General features: G+C 42.8%; 1 protein-coding gene across 1 annotated transcript; it reads left to right on the top strand.

Annotated features, from left to right (window-relative positions):
- The first annotated feature begins 13,405 nt into the window (after nt 1-13,405).
- Nucleotides 13,406-16,014, top strand: LOC127542552 (40-kDa huntingtin-associated protein-like). The gene has a single exon (XM_051968227.1). It carries the CDS (start codon nt 13,921-13,923, stop codon nt 15,109-15,111), a length of 1,191 nt encoding a protein of 396 aa, XP_051824187.1. The 5' UTR covers nt 13,406-13,920; the 3' UTR covers nt 15,112-16,014.
- Nucleotides 16,015-16,296: the final 282 nt, after the last annotated feature.

Here is a 16,296-nt window from a genome sequence, read left to right as displayed (position 1 = left end):
AAAAGAATAAAACACTAAACACAGTGTGTTAGGAGAAGTCCCCAAAGTAATCCTGTAAGAAAACAATTCTGTTCAAGTAAAAACATCATCTTAAGAGAAAATGGCCAGGCCACAAGGACTGTAGGTAAGAGTATGATATTTAAAATTTTTTTAAATGTTAAAAATTGCTTTGTAATTGGGGAAAAATAAAATTTTAAATTAAATGAAATAAAAAGGCAACATTTAAGAACTCAAGAGGCAAGGGTCAAAGGTCTAGGATACTTGAGAAACCTAGTGTAGACTTTGCAAGTCTAAACATCACAACAGATGTGGGAGAGGAGGGGAAAGAAAGGGAGGAAGGAGTTTTATTTAGGCCCCTACTCTATTCTAATCACTATTAATCAGTTTGATATTTTACATAAATCATATAGGAATAATTAGATAAGACAGGTGTTATGGGCCAGAACTCTGAACTTGAAACAAAGGATTCTTACAAGGTGCTAAGTCAGTGGAATCGATAGAGACAATAGTTATCTAGTTTAGCATGGTTCAGTATGATAGATTTAATCTTACAATCAATAATGGCTTCCTAGTGATAAAATGATTGGTTTATACTCAGTGTAGAGGATATAAGCTAGGAGCCTTAGCCAGGATTTATTCAGAGGCAGAGAAGACAGGCAGGAGCTCAAGCTCTCAGAACCAAGGAGAGAGATAGGCCTTTAAGAAAGCTAACTAGGGCCTAGGAAAGGACACAAGACTTTGAAAGAGATAATAAATGATTTGGACATTAACCCCTGGCTACTCGTGTGGTGATTACTGAACTGAAATGAAGGCTGCCTCCAGATACCCCAAGAAAACTGAACTAGAGAACATTACATTTTGTTGCTTGGGGCTCTCTGGGAGTCTTGGGAGCAGCCTTCATTTTAGTTCTATAATCACCACACGAACAGCCAACACAAGAACAAAAACACCACAAGAACAATTAAAGTCCAAATCCTTTACTGTCTCCTTGCCTGGGGTTGGGCAGCTTTCTTAGAGGCCTTCAGTTCAGAGTTCTGGCCCATAACAGATAGGTTCTTATAACAGGCCCTTAGTGAGTCTCAGACTTAAATGTAATGTTCACAATTTGTTTACCGATTATAAAGCTCAGTTGTGGAACAACAAGAATGCTTAAAAAGATATCACCATCCTATTTTACTCAAATTCCATATCCAACATAGATGCCTTGATTCTTTGGAAAGTCCCTTAACTTATTTTTGTATCTCTAGACCATTCTCTCTTGTCCAACCTGTGACCTCACCCCTGCTTATATAACATTTTTAGTCCTCAAAAGCAAGGTCTATTAATCAGTGAAATTCTGTATATTACCATACCTCTTTTGAATATTTGGGTACCAAACCATATTAAAAACGTTTTGGAAGAAGGGAACATCTCAGATCATGAGGAAGATCTGAAGTTCACTTCATTAGAGGAGACCCTAGACCTTTAATAAAGTGCCATTGGTTCAGAGCTCTGCCTTGGTGGTTTTTTTCTTGCAGACTGACAATTTTAATCTCCACACCTTATCCCTAGGTGGAGAGGTGATATGGCGAGGAATCCTGGCCTGGTCATCCACATGATATGGGTGGGGTGATCTGAGCCATACAAGTATGGAGACCCCTGGAAAAAGTATTTTGGCTTGTACTTCTGAAAGGGAAGTCTCATATGTGATTAAGTTGCTTAATGGTAGATTTATAGCCTAAACAAACATGATAACTTTCAGTGCTGTTAAGAGTTATTTTGAAATGAAAATTGCCCTTTGTATCACAGGATAAATTAAAAAATAACTTTGAGGTAAAAAATGGAGGTGATTAGGAATGTTTTGATGGAACTGAGAGGAAAAGAACAGAGATTTTTTCTCTCTCTCCCCTTCCCTCCCTGACTGAGGGAGACAGGAGAGAGACAAAGGAAGAAAAATTTAGTGAAGTGAAAATTATTTGGAATATGATTGATAAAGGAAGTGTCATATCAGAATATGCAAGAAACAAGACAGGTACAGTTTTAGAAGGATGCATAGACATGTGTGTGTGTGTGAGAGAGAGAGAGAGGGAGAGAGAGAGAGAGAGAGAGAGAGAGAGAGAGAGAGCGAGAGCGAGAAAGCGAAAGCATAGCCTCTGGGGACATCTAATAAGGCAGGCAAGGAAAAGTAACTTTTGATATAGAAGCTACTGTCCCACAGCTGGTGATCTGTTTATGTGTCTTTCTGTGCCTGTGTGCACAGAAACTATAAACATGTGCAGAGTTTAGAAGGAAATCTGACCTATCTCTGTGCCTTGTTAATTAATGTGACCAAGTTGTCAGAAATTCTTCCTTTCCTTTTACATTCCTGAATAGTGACCAGGTTCAAGGAACATGGAGGGAAGCATAGATAAGGAGGAAGGGAATATTTTCATTCATACTGTATATCGTTTTTACATTGTTAACTAACTAGAAATTGAATTTAGCACTAAAATGTAATCATTCTTCTTGTTCTTACATTAACCAGTAAGGAAAAAATTGTGATAGGTCTCTCATTGACAAAAAGAAGGAAAATGAAAAAAAATCAAATTATTCAGATTATATTTTGTAATTGATTCCATTCTGTATCATTCCCAATATGTTGTATAATTGTCCAGGCATGTCTCTAAATTTAATTCAGAAATTCGTTTCTATTATTTAAAAATCCTGTTCTCCCACTAATCACCAAATGTCATCAATTATTTCTTCATCTCCCTAGGGATGGGATGAAACAACAATGTAATCATTGTGGTAATTTTCTTATTGGTTATATTGTTTCCCTACTTCTGCTTGAACTGCTGTTGTGGGTTATGAGAGCCTCAAATGTAGGCTACTCTGTTTCCTCCACATTAACAAAACCACTCATAAATTACTAAGGGAACTCTGTGGAATCCGAACGATTGTATGAGTAGGGCGCAAGAAATGAAGTGTACAGAGATAGCCAGAATGGGAACGTGACCTATGGGTACTACCTTGCGGAAACTACACAACAAAAGAAGCGCCAACTATCCATGAGAAAACTAGCACATGACCCTGTGCCATCTCTGGCACTGTGTCTTCTTTGTATTTCTATATCATACCTCACCTGGAGAGTGGCATAGGGATCCAAGATGTTACTTAGTCCTGCTGCCACCCAAGACAACTGGCCTCTTGTGAGTAACTCTCCCAATCAACCTACTTAAACCTAATAAAACCTACTTATAAACAAGTTGGCATGAGCCTCTTTCTTTGATCTTAGTATCCTCTCAAAAGGTATGCCACTCTAAAATTGGCATAATTAGGACAGAACAGATCTGCTCCCTTAGAAGTAGTTTGCCATTTCCTTCTGAGGAAAAATTATGATTTTCATAATTTTCAAGACAATGTGTGTAATGAATATACTACTAATTTAGATTTCTCAGAGCTGTCTCTTCTGGCCTGAGACTCAAAAGTCTTACAACACAGCTTGAAATGACCACTCAATTCTTCACAAATGCTCTCCTGTGTATATGAAGTGAATCAAAGATTATAGAACCTGCTTCTGTCACAGAACTCTGCTCGTCTTCCTCCCCACCCCCACCCCCCCAATCAAGTAACAACCTGTGTGACTTGAATCTTACAAACTGTTCCCACCGGACTGGAGAAGACCGATATTGTCCTGGATTAGCAGGCTTTTCATGGGAAAAGCACTCAGGCCCTAAAACTAATTGTACTGTAATCTACCTTCCCCCTCCCTTCCCATTTATGATTTATGTATAAAACCTCTTCCTCCTCACTCTGAAAGTGATTCATTAAACTGCTACTTGATCTCCAAAGCCTGTTTCTGCTTTGTGTAGCACCAGCTATCCACAGTTTTGAAAATAAGGCAGTGAAATTCAGTTAACGTTAATTAGTGACAGCAGGTTTTAAGAAATCGATGTAGTAGTGAAGCCTTGAACTCTTCAGTACATGAGGGAAGGGACTAGATGCCACTAGACCTTTTTCCCCCAGAGTCTCAACTCAGTCTGGGAAATTCAACGCTCTGATTCTTGCTTCACTATTGGGCCCAGTCTTTGTTCAAGTTCACCTTTCATTGCGAGGAATGTTCAGGAGACCCTTTTCTTGTTCCTGATCACTTTGCTCATTAACTATCAGTTAGGTAAGACCGATTTTTGCATATGGATTGGCTTTTGCATATCTTTTCTCTTTCATAAATGCACATCCAGCTATGGACTGCATGTTTATTTCTACATGTGGTAGATTTTACTTATGTAAGATTTACTTATATAGTTGATTTTGTGTGCAGGTTGGAACTGGTTGAAATTCAGTGTGATTACATGCTTGAGCTGTGACATTTATTTTTGTAATTTAATTGCTAGCTAGTGTAAATTATTTGTATTTGTATATTTGTATTGTCATCTCTTTACAATGTACTTATATTTGTGCATTGTGCATACTGGTTAGCTAAGTGTTATTATCTTTGAGTGTTCACCTTTAAAATGGGACAGATGTGAGGTAAACACAAAAGGGAGGTAGCGGCAGTTCTAATCAATTCACCTCCAGAACAAACATGTCTTTTAAATGGATAGGAAATATGGTTCTGACTGTCCCTCCTATTGTCAGGATGGGGTTAATTTGAATAGTGACAACCCCAAACTTTTCTGGCCTCATTAAGCCAGCTTTGATAAAACCTCATTAGAGTATTTAGAGCAGAAACTGATAAATAAGGAAACTCAGCCCCTTGAATGGGACAGCTATAATAAATGGTGATCAGAGTCAAAGAGCATAGGTCCAAATTAGAAGCAGTGAAAGAAAGGATTAAATCATTTGAAAAACTTCTCCTTTACAACCCCCAAACTATCCAACTACCTAATCTTTACCCATTTTACCAACAAACTTCATCAGCTCCCCAACTTCTATGTTCCCTTTCACGGTGCAAGCTAAAATTTGTCCAGGAAAAACCCCCAAGGACAATAGCTTAGTCAGGACCTATGCTTTTAGCCCTGGAAGTATGGAGAAGCCAAGGAGTATCACAAGCCTTAGAGAGGTTCCCATTGGCTTTGCTGGACAGTTCTGATTCACCCTATATTCATACAGGTCCAGGTGTCCAGGTGTGCATCAACTCACGATTGCCTTGGCTGGGAAAGAAGAGAGAAAGACTTGATGCCAAAAAGCTGGTTGGGAAGATCCCAAGGAGAATCTTAAAACAGACTGGGACTCAGGGCCGAGGTAAGGAGCATTACCAACTCATCCAAGTTATGGGTGAAAAACTCCTTAATGCCATACCCCTTGCTTTCCGTCAACCCAATGATTTAACAAAGGTCTGGGATAACAAACAGGATCTTGGAGAATCTATCAGTTTTATGACAGACTTGCCCAAGCTTTTGGTGCCAACTCTGGTCTCAGTTGAGTTTCTTTCCTACTTTACTAGTAATTTTCACCCACACATCTCTAAATAAATTAAGTTATTTCTGATTAACAACATTTGGGTTCCTTCTTGAGACTGCTGTACACCTGGCAATTACTCTGGTAGAGGTGGACAAAAACAGTATTAAAAAAAACTTAGGGAAGCAAAAAGGAAATTTTTCCTTACAATCCCTCTGCAGCTGCAGCAGCCCATTCTTCACCATCCCCACCCAGCAGCCCAAACCTTATTTTTCCCCTCCTGTACCATCAAAATCAATCAGGCCAGAAGTTTATGTGTGGTAAAGCTGGCCATTGGAGGAAAGAATGCAAAAGGAAGGGCTAGAGTAAATGCTGAAGAGAAAAAAGAGAAAGCATCCTAGAAAACATTGAGGGATCCTCCTACAATCCCAATCACTCAGCATAATTTAGCCCTGGGGAGGGTTGGCTCAAGGAGAAGGATATTCAAGTCAAGCCCCTTATCCCCATGACTCCTGTTGGAGATGTCTCCTTGTACATACAGGGGCAAGAGGTGTCTGTTCTAGTTGACATCATCAGTTTTAAACCCCTCTGCCTTCCCCACTCCTCTCCCCTGGAGTCGATTGTATCTCAGTTGTAGGGATTGCCAATAAGACCATATCTCTGAACCTGTCTCCCTTTTTATTGGAAGGATCAGTGCTTTTTGTCCTTTCATCCTGGTCCCTGAGGCTCCTAGCCACCCACAAGGATGTGATCTGCTCCATAAATCACAGGCCACCATTTCATTTGATCCAGGTGGAATCACTTCCTTGTGTCTTATCCCCAATGTCCTCCACTTCTGAAAGTGTCCCATTCCTTCAGTTTCTTTCCTTTAACCCCTTCTGTATCTGAGCCTTTGGCTTTTTCCCCAGAGGCTCAAAACTCCTTAGATTCTTTGAAATTTGCCCTCCAACACCCACCAACTTTAGGCCTTTCTAACTATTCTCTCCCGTTCAATTTGTCTCTAAGAAAGGAGAGAATGCAGTTGGTGCACTTAACACAGAAACATGGTGAAAACTTTTGCCCTGTGGGATACTACAGTAAAACTTTGGACAATATTGCTAAAGGCTTCTCAGGCTACCTTTGGGCAGTAGTGGCCACAGCAATTCTTGTTTCTGCTACTGAGGATATTTATCTTGGTTCTCCCCTAATGATACCTGTTTCCTATGCTGTTGGAACACTCCTGAATTCATATCACATTCAGCATTTGTCCTCCAGCAGGCTAGCCAATAGCATTGTTATCCAAGCCTAACCTGACCATCAAACTTGTAAATACACTCAATTCTGCCATCTTTCTACCTGAGGTGGAAAATGAGGATGAAATTTTAAATCATGACTGTGTAACTTATCTGGCTGTCTTACTTTCTCCCTGGGGAAAATCTGAAGGAAACTCCCTTACAAGGAACAGACTTTGACTGGTGTACTGATGAATCCTGCCTCAGAAATGAGTAAAGAGGTTTGGTCACTGTTTATGGCATCACCACTGCCACAGAAGTGGCTGAAGCTTCATCACTATCTGATGCCCATTCAGCACAACAAGCTGAACTTGAGGCAGTAGCCAAGGCTTGTGCATTAAGAAAGGGAAAAAGGATTAATATCTACACTGATAGCAGGTATGCATTTGAGGTGGCACAAGTCTTTGGGATGTTATGGAAACATCAAGGCTTCCTCGACTTTTCAGGGCAGCCTATCAAAGATCAGAAACAGGTATCCCATATATTACTATTTATTGTTTCCACAGACCATAGCAGTAATAAAAATTCTATCCAAGAAAACAGCATTCATGTCCAGAGAAATAATTTGGCTGACCAAGCAGCTAAAACTGTAGTTTTAACTCCTCAAATTCCTGAGGACAAAACTCCTATAGTAGAAATCCCTATGTACTTTAGATAAGGTAAGGCTTTAGCACAACCACCTAGCCACGAAGCCCTGCCTAAGTCTCTTAGCCTAAGGAAGAGATAGTTACAGCCCAGAAGAGAATGCTTAGCACAAAGAAAGAAAAGCTTCAAAAGGTGGGATATAAACTTGAAAAGACTACTTGGCCCAAATGTACTTCTAGTATTCCCTAAGAACTTGTCCTATGATGGAACATCTTCATCCATTCAACCATTTGGGGACCTGACAAGTTGGTGGAACTAGCCCGAAAATATTGGTGGGAAAAGTTTTCAGTTACTGTAACCACCTGTGAGATGTGTCCCACCTGCTCCAAGCACAATACATTCAAGCTTCTGAAGCCATCTGTGGCCAGTTTACTCTCCCAGATGCACCCTTTGAAAGCTGGCAGATCTACTTCACCTGTCCCTGATTACAAATATTCTTTGATTATGGTCTTTTATGTTTTCCTAGCCAGTAGAAGTGTTCCCCTGTCATACTGCCACAGCCTCTGGGATAGCAAACATCCTCTTAGAAAAAAATCATTCCATTATGGGAGGCTCCTATAGAAATACACAGTGATAAAGGTACCCATTTTACAGGAGCTTCATTAGCTAAACTGCTTTCATCCTGGCCAATCACTCAGCACCTCCATTGTGCCTACCAGGCCCAAACCCTTCCTTTAGCCCTACTAAGCCTTAGAGCCAGACTATTTATGATAGTAACAGAATAACCAATGCCATAGTAACCAAAGCATAGTAGCTAAAGGTTCCCTCCTACAGTACTGCATCGGGTTGGCTCAGAAAACATCAGACTTACCAACTTGTCTCACAGTCCTATTCTTTAAGAATCTCAACTGAGGCTCAGTCTCCAATCCAACCCAGTGATCGGGTCTACTGGAAATGCCATCTCCGACAGCACTCCTTAGAGTCACGGTGAAAAGGTCCCTCTGAAGTCCTCACCACTCCCGCTGCAGCCAAATTGGGGAGTGAATCCACCTGTCACATCTTAAAAGGGCAGTACCGCCTACCTGGACTGCAAGATGTACAGGCACCCTGACCTTGACAATCAAATGGGGTCTGAAGCAGCTGATAACTGAAGTAAACAGCTGTTCCCAAGACCCCAGGAAGAAAAGTAGGCAACAGCAGATGCAAACAACCAACCCAAGAAACCAGATGGGCTTGCAGTTACTCTTATGAACTAAGCCTTTTCTTTCCTTGCTACAATATATCTCAGAAGCAATCTCAATGTTTACGGAAATAGCAGTTTTCTTTCTTATACTTTTACACTGTATCTCTTCTCCCGTGGCTCTACATTACATCATAGCCTTCATTCAGAAGGGGGTACTTTTGTCTATATCACACTGAAGTCCCTATTTTCAGGGAACCACTCTGCTGAATTTCCTGTCCTGTTAAAGTTGTCCCTCCATCAGTAATAGAGGCTTGTTTTTCTATCGCAGTCCTGTTGGCATCTGTCAGATCCCTGACTGGTATTGTCACCACTCATGACAGAACTAGCCATGGACCTGGAGCATACAGGGAAGCTTGTCACCAACTTCCAAATGCAGGTTGATTCACTTGCTCTCATGGTATGGCAAAGCCATAAGATTCTGGACATCCTAATAGCTGGGGGAGGCACTGTGCCATCACTGGGGAAAAATGTTTTCTGTGTCAACCAATCCTCTCAAATAGAGAAGACATTAGTGCCCTAAACAAGCCAACTGAATTTTTATGGAATAGCGATCAGAACATTCTGAAGATTGTGTCCCTTTGCCTCCCTTTGATCTATTCACCTGGTTGCCTGAAAACTTTGGCAGCATTCTTTGTTCTGCCCTCCCTGTTTAATGTTTCCCTTCTTTATTTGCTTTGCCATCTACCTTGGCATGAGCTCTGCAACTTACATAGTTTTACATAAAATCAAAGTCATGCCTTGAATAAATGTTCCTTGTTGATCTTCAGGGTCGTTCCGACCTTTTGATCAAAAGGAGGGAATGAGGAAAAATGATTATGATTTTCATAACTATCAAGATGATGTGTGTAATGAATATAAGAATAAATTATATATCTCAGAGCTGCCTCTTCTGGCCTGAGAGTCAGTCTTAGAATGCAGCTTGAAATGATCAATCAATTCTTGACAATGCTCTCCTATGTATGTGAAGTGAAGTGAATCAAAGATTGCAGAACCTGTTCCATCACAGAACTCTGGCCCTGTCCCTGACCAAGTAACGACCTGTGTGATTTGAAACTTACAAACTGTTCCCACAGGCCTGGAGAAGACCCATATTGTCCTGGATTTGTGGGCTTGTCATAGGAAAGCACTCGGACCCTAAAACTGATTATATTATACCTTCCCCTTCCCTTCCCATTTATGATTTGTGTATAAAATCTCTCCCTTTCCTGCAACAAGGGAGTCTCCTGTCCTAGAGAACTTCCAGTTTGCAGATTATTCCTCACTCTGAAAGTGATTAAACTGCTATTTAATCGCTAAAATGTCTCTGCTTTGTGCAGCACTAACTATCCATAGTTTGGAGACCAAAACAATAATTCAGTTTAAATTATTCAGTTAAATTCAGTTAAAACAATTCTCCAGCTCATTTTACAGATGGGGAAACTGAAACAACAGGGTTAAGTGATTTACCCAGGGTAACACAGCTACAATTGGCATTATTAAAGCAAAACATCTGCTATTTACAACTGTCACAATCAGCAGAATAATCTATCCTCCTGATAACTGACACAATCTGGGCAGGATAGTCTACCCCCTTACAGAAAAACAAACATCAATTTCAGGGGTGGTAAGATCATAAATGGTGGTGAGAAATAAATGATATCATAAATTAAAAAGAAATTATAAGAAGGTGAAACCAAAATCTAGGCTTAGTGAGGAGAGGAGAACAGAGAATTAGACACAAACCATCTTTCCCTGCTCTTAGAATTGAAAAGGAAACGCAAAACAGGAAATACAAACTCCAAGCCAATTTTCTCAGGACCATATATCCTAAGGGAAGGAAAGATGTGGTACACTGGGCCTTGCCCCTTACCACATGACATCACCTGCTATAAGTATCACCTAAACATAAATGCAAGCAAGAGAGAATAACTGTGCTCAGTTATACAGATTTAAAGACTCAGATATTTTCAACAGCTAAAAGAAAAAAGCTATTCCCAACCATTAGTAGACATCCATGCTACACTAGTCCTCCTGCCTCCAAGAAGCAGAATTCTGGCACTTCCAACAAGATGTTTATACTTTAAGTGATCTGCATATATGCCAAAGCCCACTTTTCCTGTGCATATAATAACATGGCATCCAAATACTTAAAGAAAAAGTTAACAGAATTACAGTCACTACTTGAACTAGATGACTCTTTAAACAGATAAAAAAAAAATTAAGCACTTAAACAGAATCCCAGAAAAGCTAGATATGATAAATCTTTGGTAATTACTGAATAGGAATATAAAGGAGCATATTGGAAATGTTTAAAATGATTATACATGTATTTGGAACACAAAATTTTACAAAAATGAATGTTGGAAATTATATTTACATGTAATTGAAAAAATAAAATAGTATTGTGGGAAAAAATAAAGGTGTATCTATCTATCTTTCAGGTGTGAATAGCACTTTTACAACAATTGACTATGTGCTATACAGCATAAAATCCTCAAAATTCAGGATAACAAATACTAAATACATTCTTTACTAAATATAGCACAATAAAAAGTATAATCAAAAAAAGGCTATTTGAATAAATGACTCAAACTTAATTGAAGACAATTTAATCCTAAAAAACTGGAAGGGAGTGGCAAAACATAAATCATAAAAACAATAAAACATTTATCAAGGAAAATGTCAATGGTAGACAATTTACTTCAACTTTTGGGATACAGCCAAAACAGTCTTTAGGGGAAGGGTATTTTATCTAAACACTTTCATCAACAAAAGAGAGAAGAGGCAGATCACTAAATTGGACAAGTAGCTAGAAAACAAGCACCAAAGTCAAAAACTCCAACACAAAAATTAAAATTCTGAAAATTAAAAAGGAGATAAAATTAAAACCAACAACAAAAAAATCCCATGAATTACTAACAGTAGGAATTTTTTTGAATTAAGAAAAAAGTTAAATAAACACTTTCATCAACAAAAGAGAGAAGAGACAGATCACTAAATTGGACAAGTAGCTAGAAAACAAGCACCAAAGTCAAAAACTCCAACACAAAAATTAAAATTCTGAAAATTAAAAAGGAGATAAAATTAAAACCAACAACAAAAAAATCCCATGAATTACTAACAGTAGGAATTTTTTTGAATTAAGAAAAAAGTTAAATAAACACTTTCATCAACAAAAGAGAGAAGAGGCAGATCACTAAATTGGACAAGTAGCTAGAAAACAAGCACCAAAGTCAAAAACTCCAACACAAAAATTAAAATTCTGAAAATTAAAAAGGAGATAAAATTAAAACCAACAACAAAAAAATCCCATGAATTACTAACAGTAGGAATTTTTTTGAATTAAGAAAAAAGTTAAACCATTAATATCAGTTAAAATATAAATAGTTATGAGGTAAACTAAATTGTCAATATCAAAAAAGAAAGATTTCATAATAAATGAAGAGAAAATAGAAGAAATTATTATAAACTAGTTAGACTAATCACAGAGCAAAGCTAAAAGGCTAAATGAAATGAATATTTACAAAGCTACTTAATACTTAAGTTACCAGACGTAATCGAAAATGTAAATAACACAACCTCAGAAAAATAAAGTGAATAAACCATAAAGGAATTCTGAAAGAAAAAAGTTATGATTTTTCTTGTGCAGCATGATAAATGTGGAAATATGTTTAGAAGAATTGTACATGTTTATCTTATATTGGATTACTTGCTGTCTAGGGGAGGGGAGAGGTGGGGAAGAAGGGAGAAAAATTTGGAACACAAGTTATTGCAAAGATGAATGTTGGAAAGTATCTTTGCATGTGTTTTGAAAAACAAAAAGCTATCATTTTTTAAAAAATTAGTTTCAGTTCCTTGTAAATCCAAGGCATTTCTATCACTCAAAACATTTATTCCAATAATTCAGAACTTATTTGCAAAACAGAGGAAAGGGTACACCAAAAACTTTTGAGACAAATATCATCCTGAGAGCTGGTTCAGAGGAAGAGAATATAGACCAATATATCTGATGAACAGGTTTGCAAAAATATCTAATATTAGTAAAGATGCTACAACGAGATATTAAAAAGATCATACACTATTATTATATTGGGTTTATACAAAGAATAAGATCAATTAATATCACGAAAACGATTAACATTTTGTTTATATATCAACCTCAAAATATATCACACCCACGTTTATCTATCAACCCCAACATATATCATGCCCAATTCCTTGTGAACCCATTTGGGGTTTTCTTAGCAAAGATACTAGACTTCTTTTGCCATTTCCTCCTCCAACTTATTTTACAGAAGAGGAACTGAAAAAGATTAAATGACTTGCCCAGGGTCACGCAGCTTTTAAGTGTCTGAGGCTGAATTTCAATTCAGGTATTCCTGACTCTAACCTAGGCATCCTATCCACTGAGCCACCTAGCCACCTCTAAGAACAATTCATACTGTTCCCAAAGCACGAGACTGTATAAAGTCGCAAAATGCTATGGGAGAAATAGGGTAGACATTATGTGATGACATCCATTTTTTTTTCCCCCTCAGACCCTCCCTGGTTGGGGTCAGGATTTCTATGGCTAGCCCCAGGGAGCTGCCGAGTGCGCAAGGTGCGCGCATGCGCGCTCCCCTCTCTTCAGCGCAACTTCCGTGAACAAAGGACTGCCTCAAGTCAGTCTGCCCAAAGGGTCTCCGCTCTGCCCAGCGCCCACTTCCAACCCAAAACGTTTTCAGTTTAAAATGCCCACACACTGGAGATCGAAGTCACCTAGTAGCTCGGCCTGTCCTTCCGTCCGTCCCTCCCTTCTTGCCCCCTCCTCCCCGGCCCTCTCCCTCCTCCCCCTCAGCTCCGCCTTCTCTCCTCCTCTTCCGGCCCGCCCACTCACTCTCTCCCCCCCCGCCTCCTCACTACCCCCCCCCCTTTTCTGCCCTCCCCGCCCCAGCCCCCGCTCACTACATCGTCTACCCTCTCCTCCCCAGGCCTCTCTCTCCCTCACCCCCCCTCTCAGCTCCGCCTTCTCTCCTCCTCGCCAGCCTCCCCTCCCTCCTCCTCCGGCCCCGCTTACTCACTCACTCTCTCCCTCGTCCTCCTCCGGCCCCGGCCCCGGCCCCGGCCCCGCCCACTCACTCACTCACTCTCTCCCTCTCTCTCTCCCTCCTCCTCCCCCAGTCCCCCCCCCTTCCCTCCTCTTCCGGCCCGCCCGCTCTCTCCCTCCTCCTCCTCCGGCCCCGCCTGTTTACTCTCTCCCCCGCCTCCTCACTGTACACTTCTCCCCCCTCCATCCTCCCCGTCCCGCCTCCGCTCACTCACTGTCTTCCCTCTCTTCCTCCGGCCTTTCTCTCTCCCTCCCACCTCGGCTCCGCCCCCTCCCATCTTCCCTCTCCGCGCTCTCTTTCCCTTCACGCGCTGGGAGTGGGGAACGCCTGCGCAGATCCGAAGAGCGCTGAGGCCCCACGGCCCCTCCAAAGGACGCGATTGGTCTCCGGGGCCAGGATGACGCCGGCCCGGCGCCGGCCAATGAGAGCGAGTCTAGCGCCGCGGGAGCGCGTCCGGGCCGCGGCGGCGCGCTCGAGGGGCCGGGGAGCTATGGCGGTTGCCGGGGTGGGCTCCCTCAGCAGCGTGGTGGGCGGCAGCGGCGGGGTGGGCGGCTCGGGCGCCGGGCACGACGCAGGGGACTTCTTGGCCCGCTACAGGCTGGTGTCCAACAAGCTGCGGAAGCGCTTCCTGCGCAAGCCCAACGTGTCGGAGGCCGGCGAGCAGTTCGGGCAGCTGGGCAAGGAGCTGCGGGCCCAGGACTGCCTGCCTTACGCCGCCTGGTGCCAGCTGGCCGTGGCACGCTGCCACCAGACGCTCTTCCACGGGCCCGGCGAGGCGCTGGCCCTCACCGAAGCGGCCCGCCTCTTTCTGCGGCAGGAACGCGAGGCCCGCCTGCGCCTGGCCTGCGCCGCCGCCTACGGCGAGCCCCTGCAGGCGGCCGCCAGCTGCTTCGCCTTCGCCGTGCGCCTGCACCTGGAGCTGGGCCAGCCGGCCGCGGCCGCCAGCCTGTGCCTGGAGCTGGCCGGCGCCCTGCGCGCCCTACAGCAGCCGGGCCCGGCCGCCGTGCACTTCGAGCGCGCGGCCGAGCTGCAACTGCCTCTGCTGCCGCTGGAGGCGCTACTGGCGCTCGGCGACGCGGCCTCCTGCAAGCTGCTGACGCGGGACTACGACGGCGCCTTGGAGCTCTTCACACGCATGCAGCTGCTGGCTCGGGAGCGAGCGGCTGGGGGCGGCGGCGCGGCTGGTCCCGCTGGGGTTGGGGGCGGCGGGGGCGTCCCCGTGGTCAGGTCTGGCGGGCCCGGCCAGCCGGGCGCCTTTCTGGACGTGCTGGTCCAGTGTGAGGTGTCTCGGGTGCTGCTGCTGCTGCTGTTGCAGCCCCCGCCGCCCAAGCTCCTGCCTGAACACGCCCAGACCTTGGAGAAGTACTGCTGGGAGGCCTTCGAAGGCCACTGCCAGGACAGCATCTGCCCCTTACCCGAGGAGCTCTTCCTGCTGCTGCAGTCCCTAGTCATGGCCGCCCACGAGAAGGACCTGGATGCCATGAGAGTGTTGCAGGGGGAGCTCTGGCCACTGCTCAGTGCTGATCAGAATCATCTGCTGCACCTGATCCTTCAGGAAATGGTCGCCCCTTCCGGGCAGGGCATCTGATGGCCACCCCTCACTGCCAGTCCCCATCTCCCAGGCTCAGGGGGTGCTCTGCTCTCAGTGGCTTCAGAACTAACTGCATAGCCGCTCCAGAGTCGGCCTCGGGAAGACCAAAGGAGATTTCTCTGAAACCCTCTCCTTCCCATTTAGGTAGCTCTACCTTACATCAAGGCAGGAACTAAGCAGGAATGATGGATGGGCCACTGGCCATCACACTGAACCCTTCAAGCTTTTGGAGCTCATTTCAGTTCCATCCTTGTAAATCTGGAGAGCACCAAATGGGATGTTCACCTGGAGCTTGTTCTTGTCCTCTGCGGAGCTTTCCATGCCCTATTCACTCTTCTCCCCGAACTCAGAAATTTCACCTCCTAAGGAATTATCTCATTATGATTACCAAATGTTTGGCTGGCTAGACCTAAGTAACAAAATCACCTTTTTTGACTTTGCTTAGTGGAATTTTCATTCTTTGTAATCATCAGCTGGAGTAAAGTAAAAAGGTTTAGCCAGTTCTTTTACTAGAGAGTCACTTGTCACCCCAATCTTGGTATTTTCACTTGTTATTTTGGGTTCTAACTGATTACATGATAATGCTTTTTTTCAAATGCTACTTTTTTCTCTGGGTACCTCTTCTGTGAAATGGGAATAAAGAATAATACCCTTACCTGAATGTTGTCTCTGGTAGTCCCCCTTAGGATTTGTCTAATGCACCGTTTCCCTCATAGGCTGTCTTTGTGGTAGCTTGTTAGATTCGAAACAATATCAATGTGCAAGCCAAATCTTAATGTTTATAGTAGGTTACTTTTCTGAAGTTAACTTATTACACTTTACCCACATTTGTGAAGTTGTAGAATTTATGTATGTGCAAGATAGTATGCATTAAAAGTGATTTTTAAAAATGAAACACAATCCAGTAATTGTGTATGACAGTGTGGAGCAGTGGGAAGAGTGTTGGGTTTGGAGTCTGTGCACTTGGGGCCTGGCGTTGCCTGTGTGACATGGGGCGGCTCCCCCTGGCCCCAGTTTGCCTTCTGTAGGACAAGAAAGCTAAGGTCCCATCTTACTGGAAACTTAAGTTCCTGTAATCTTTATTGTGGGACCAGATAGTGACTAGAACAGATGTTATGCTGAAAATGACTTTTCTCTCAAATATTCAGCTTTGCAAATTTACCTTTTCTACTAATGTTGTGC

This window comes from Antechinus flavipes, chromosome X, assembly GCF_016432865.1.
Source record: "Antechinus flavipes isolate AdamAnt ecotype Samford, QLD, Australia chromosome X, AdamAnt_v2, whole genome shotgun sequence".
Taxonomy (NCBI): Eukaryota; Metazoa; Chordata; class Mammalia; order Dasyuromorphia; family Dasyuridae; genus Antechinus; species Antechinus flavipes.
This window is presented reverse-complemented; position numbering and strand designations above follow the sequence as displayed.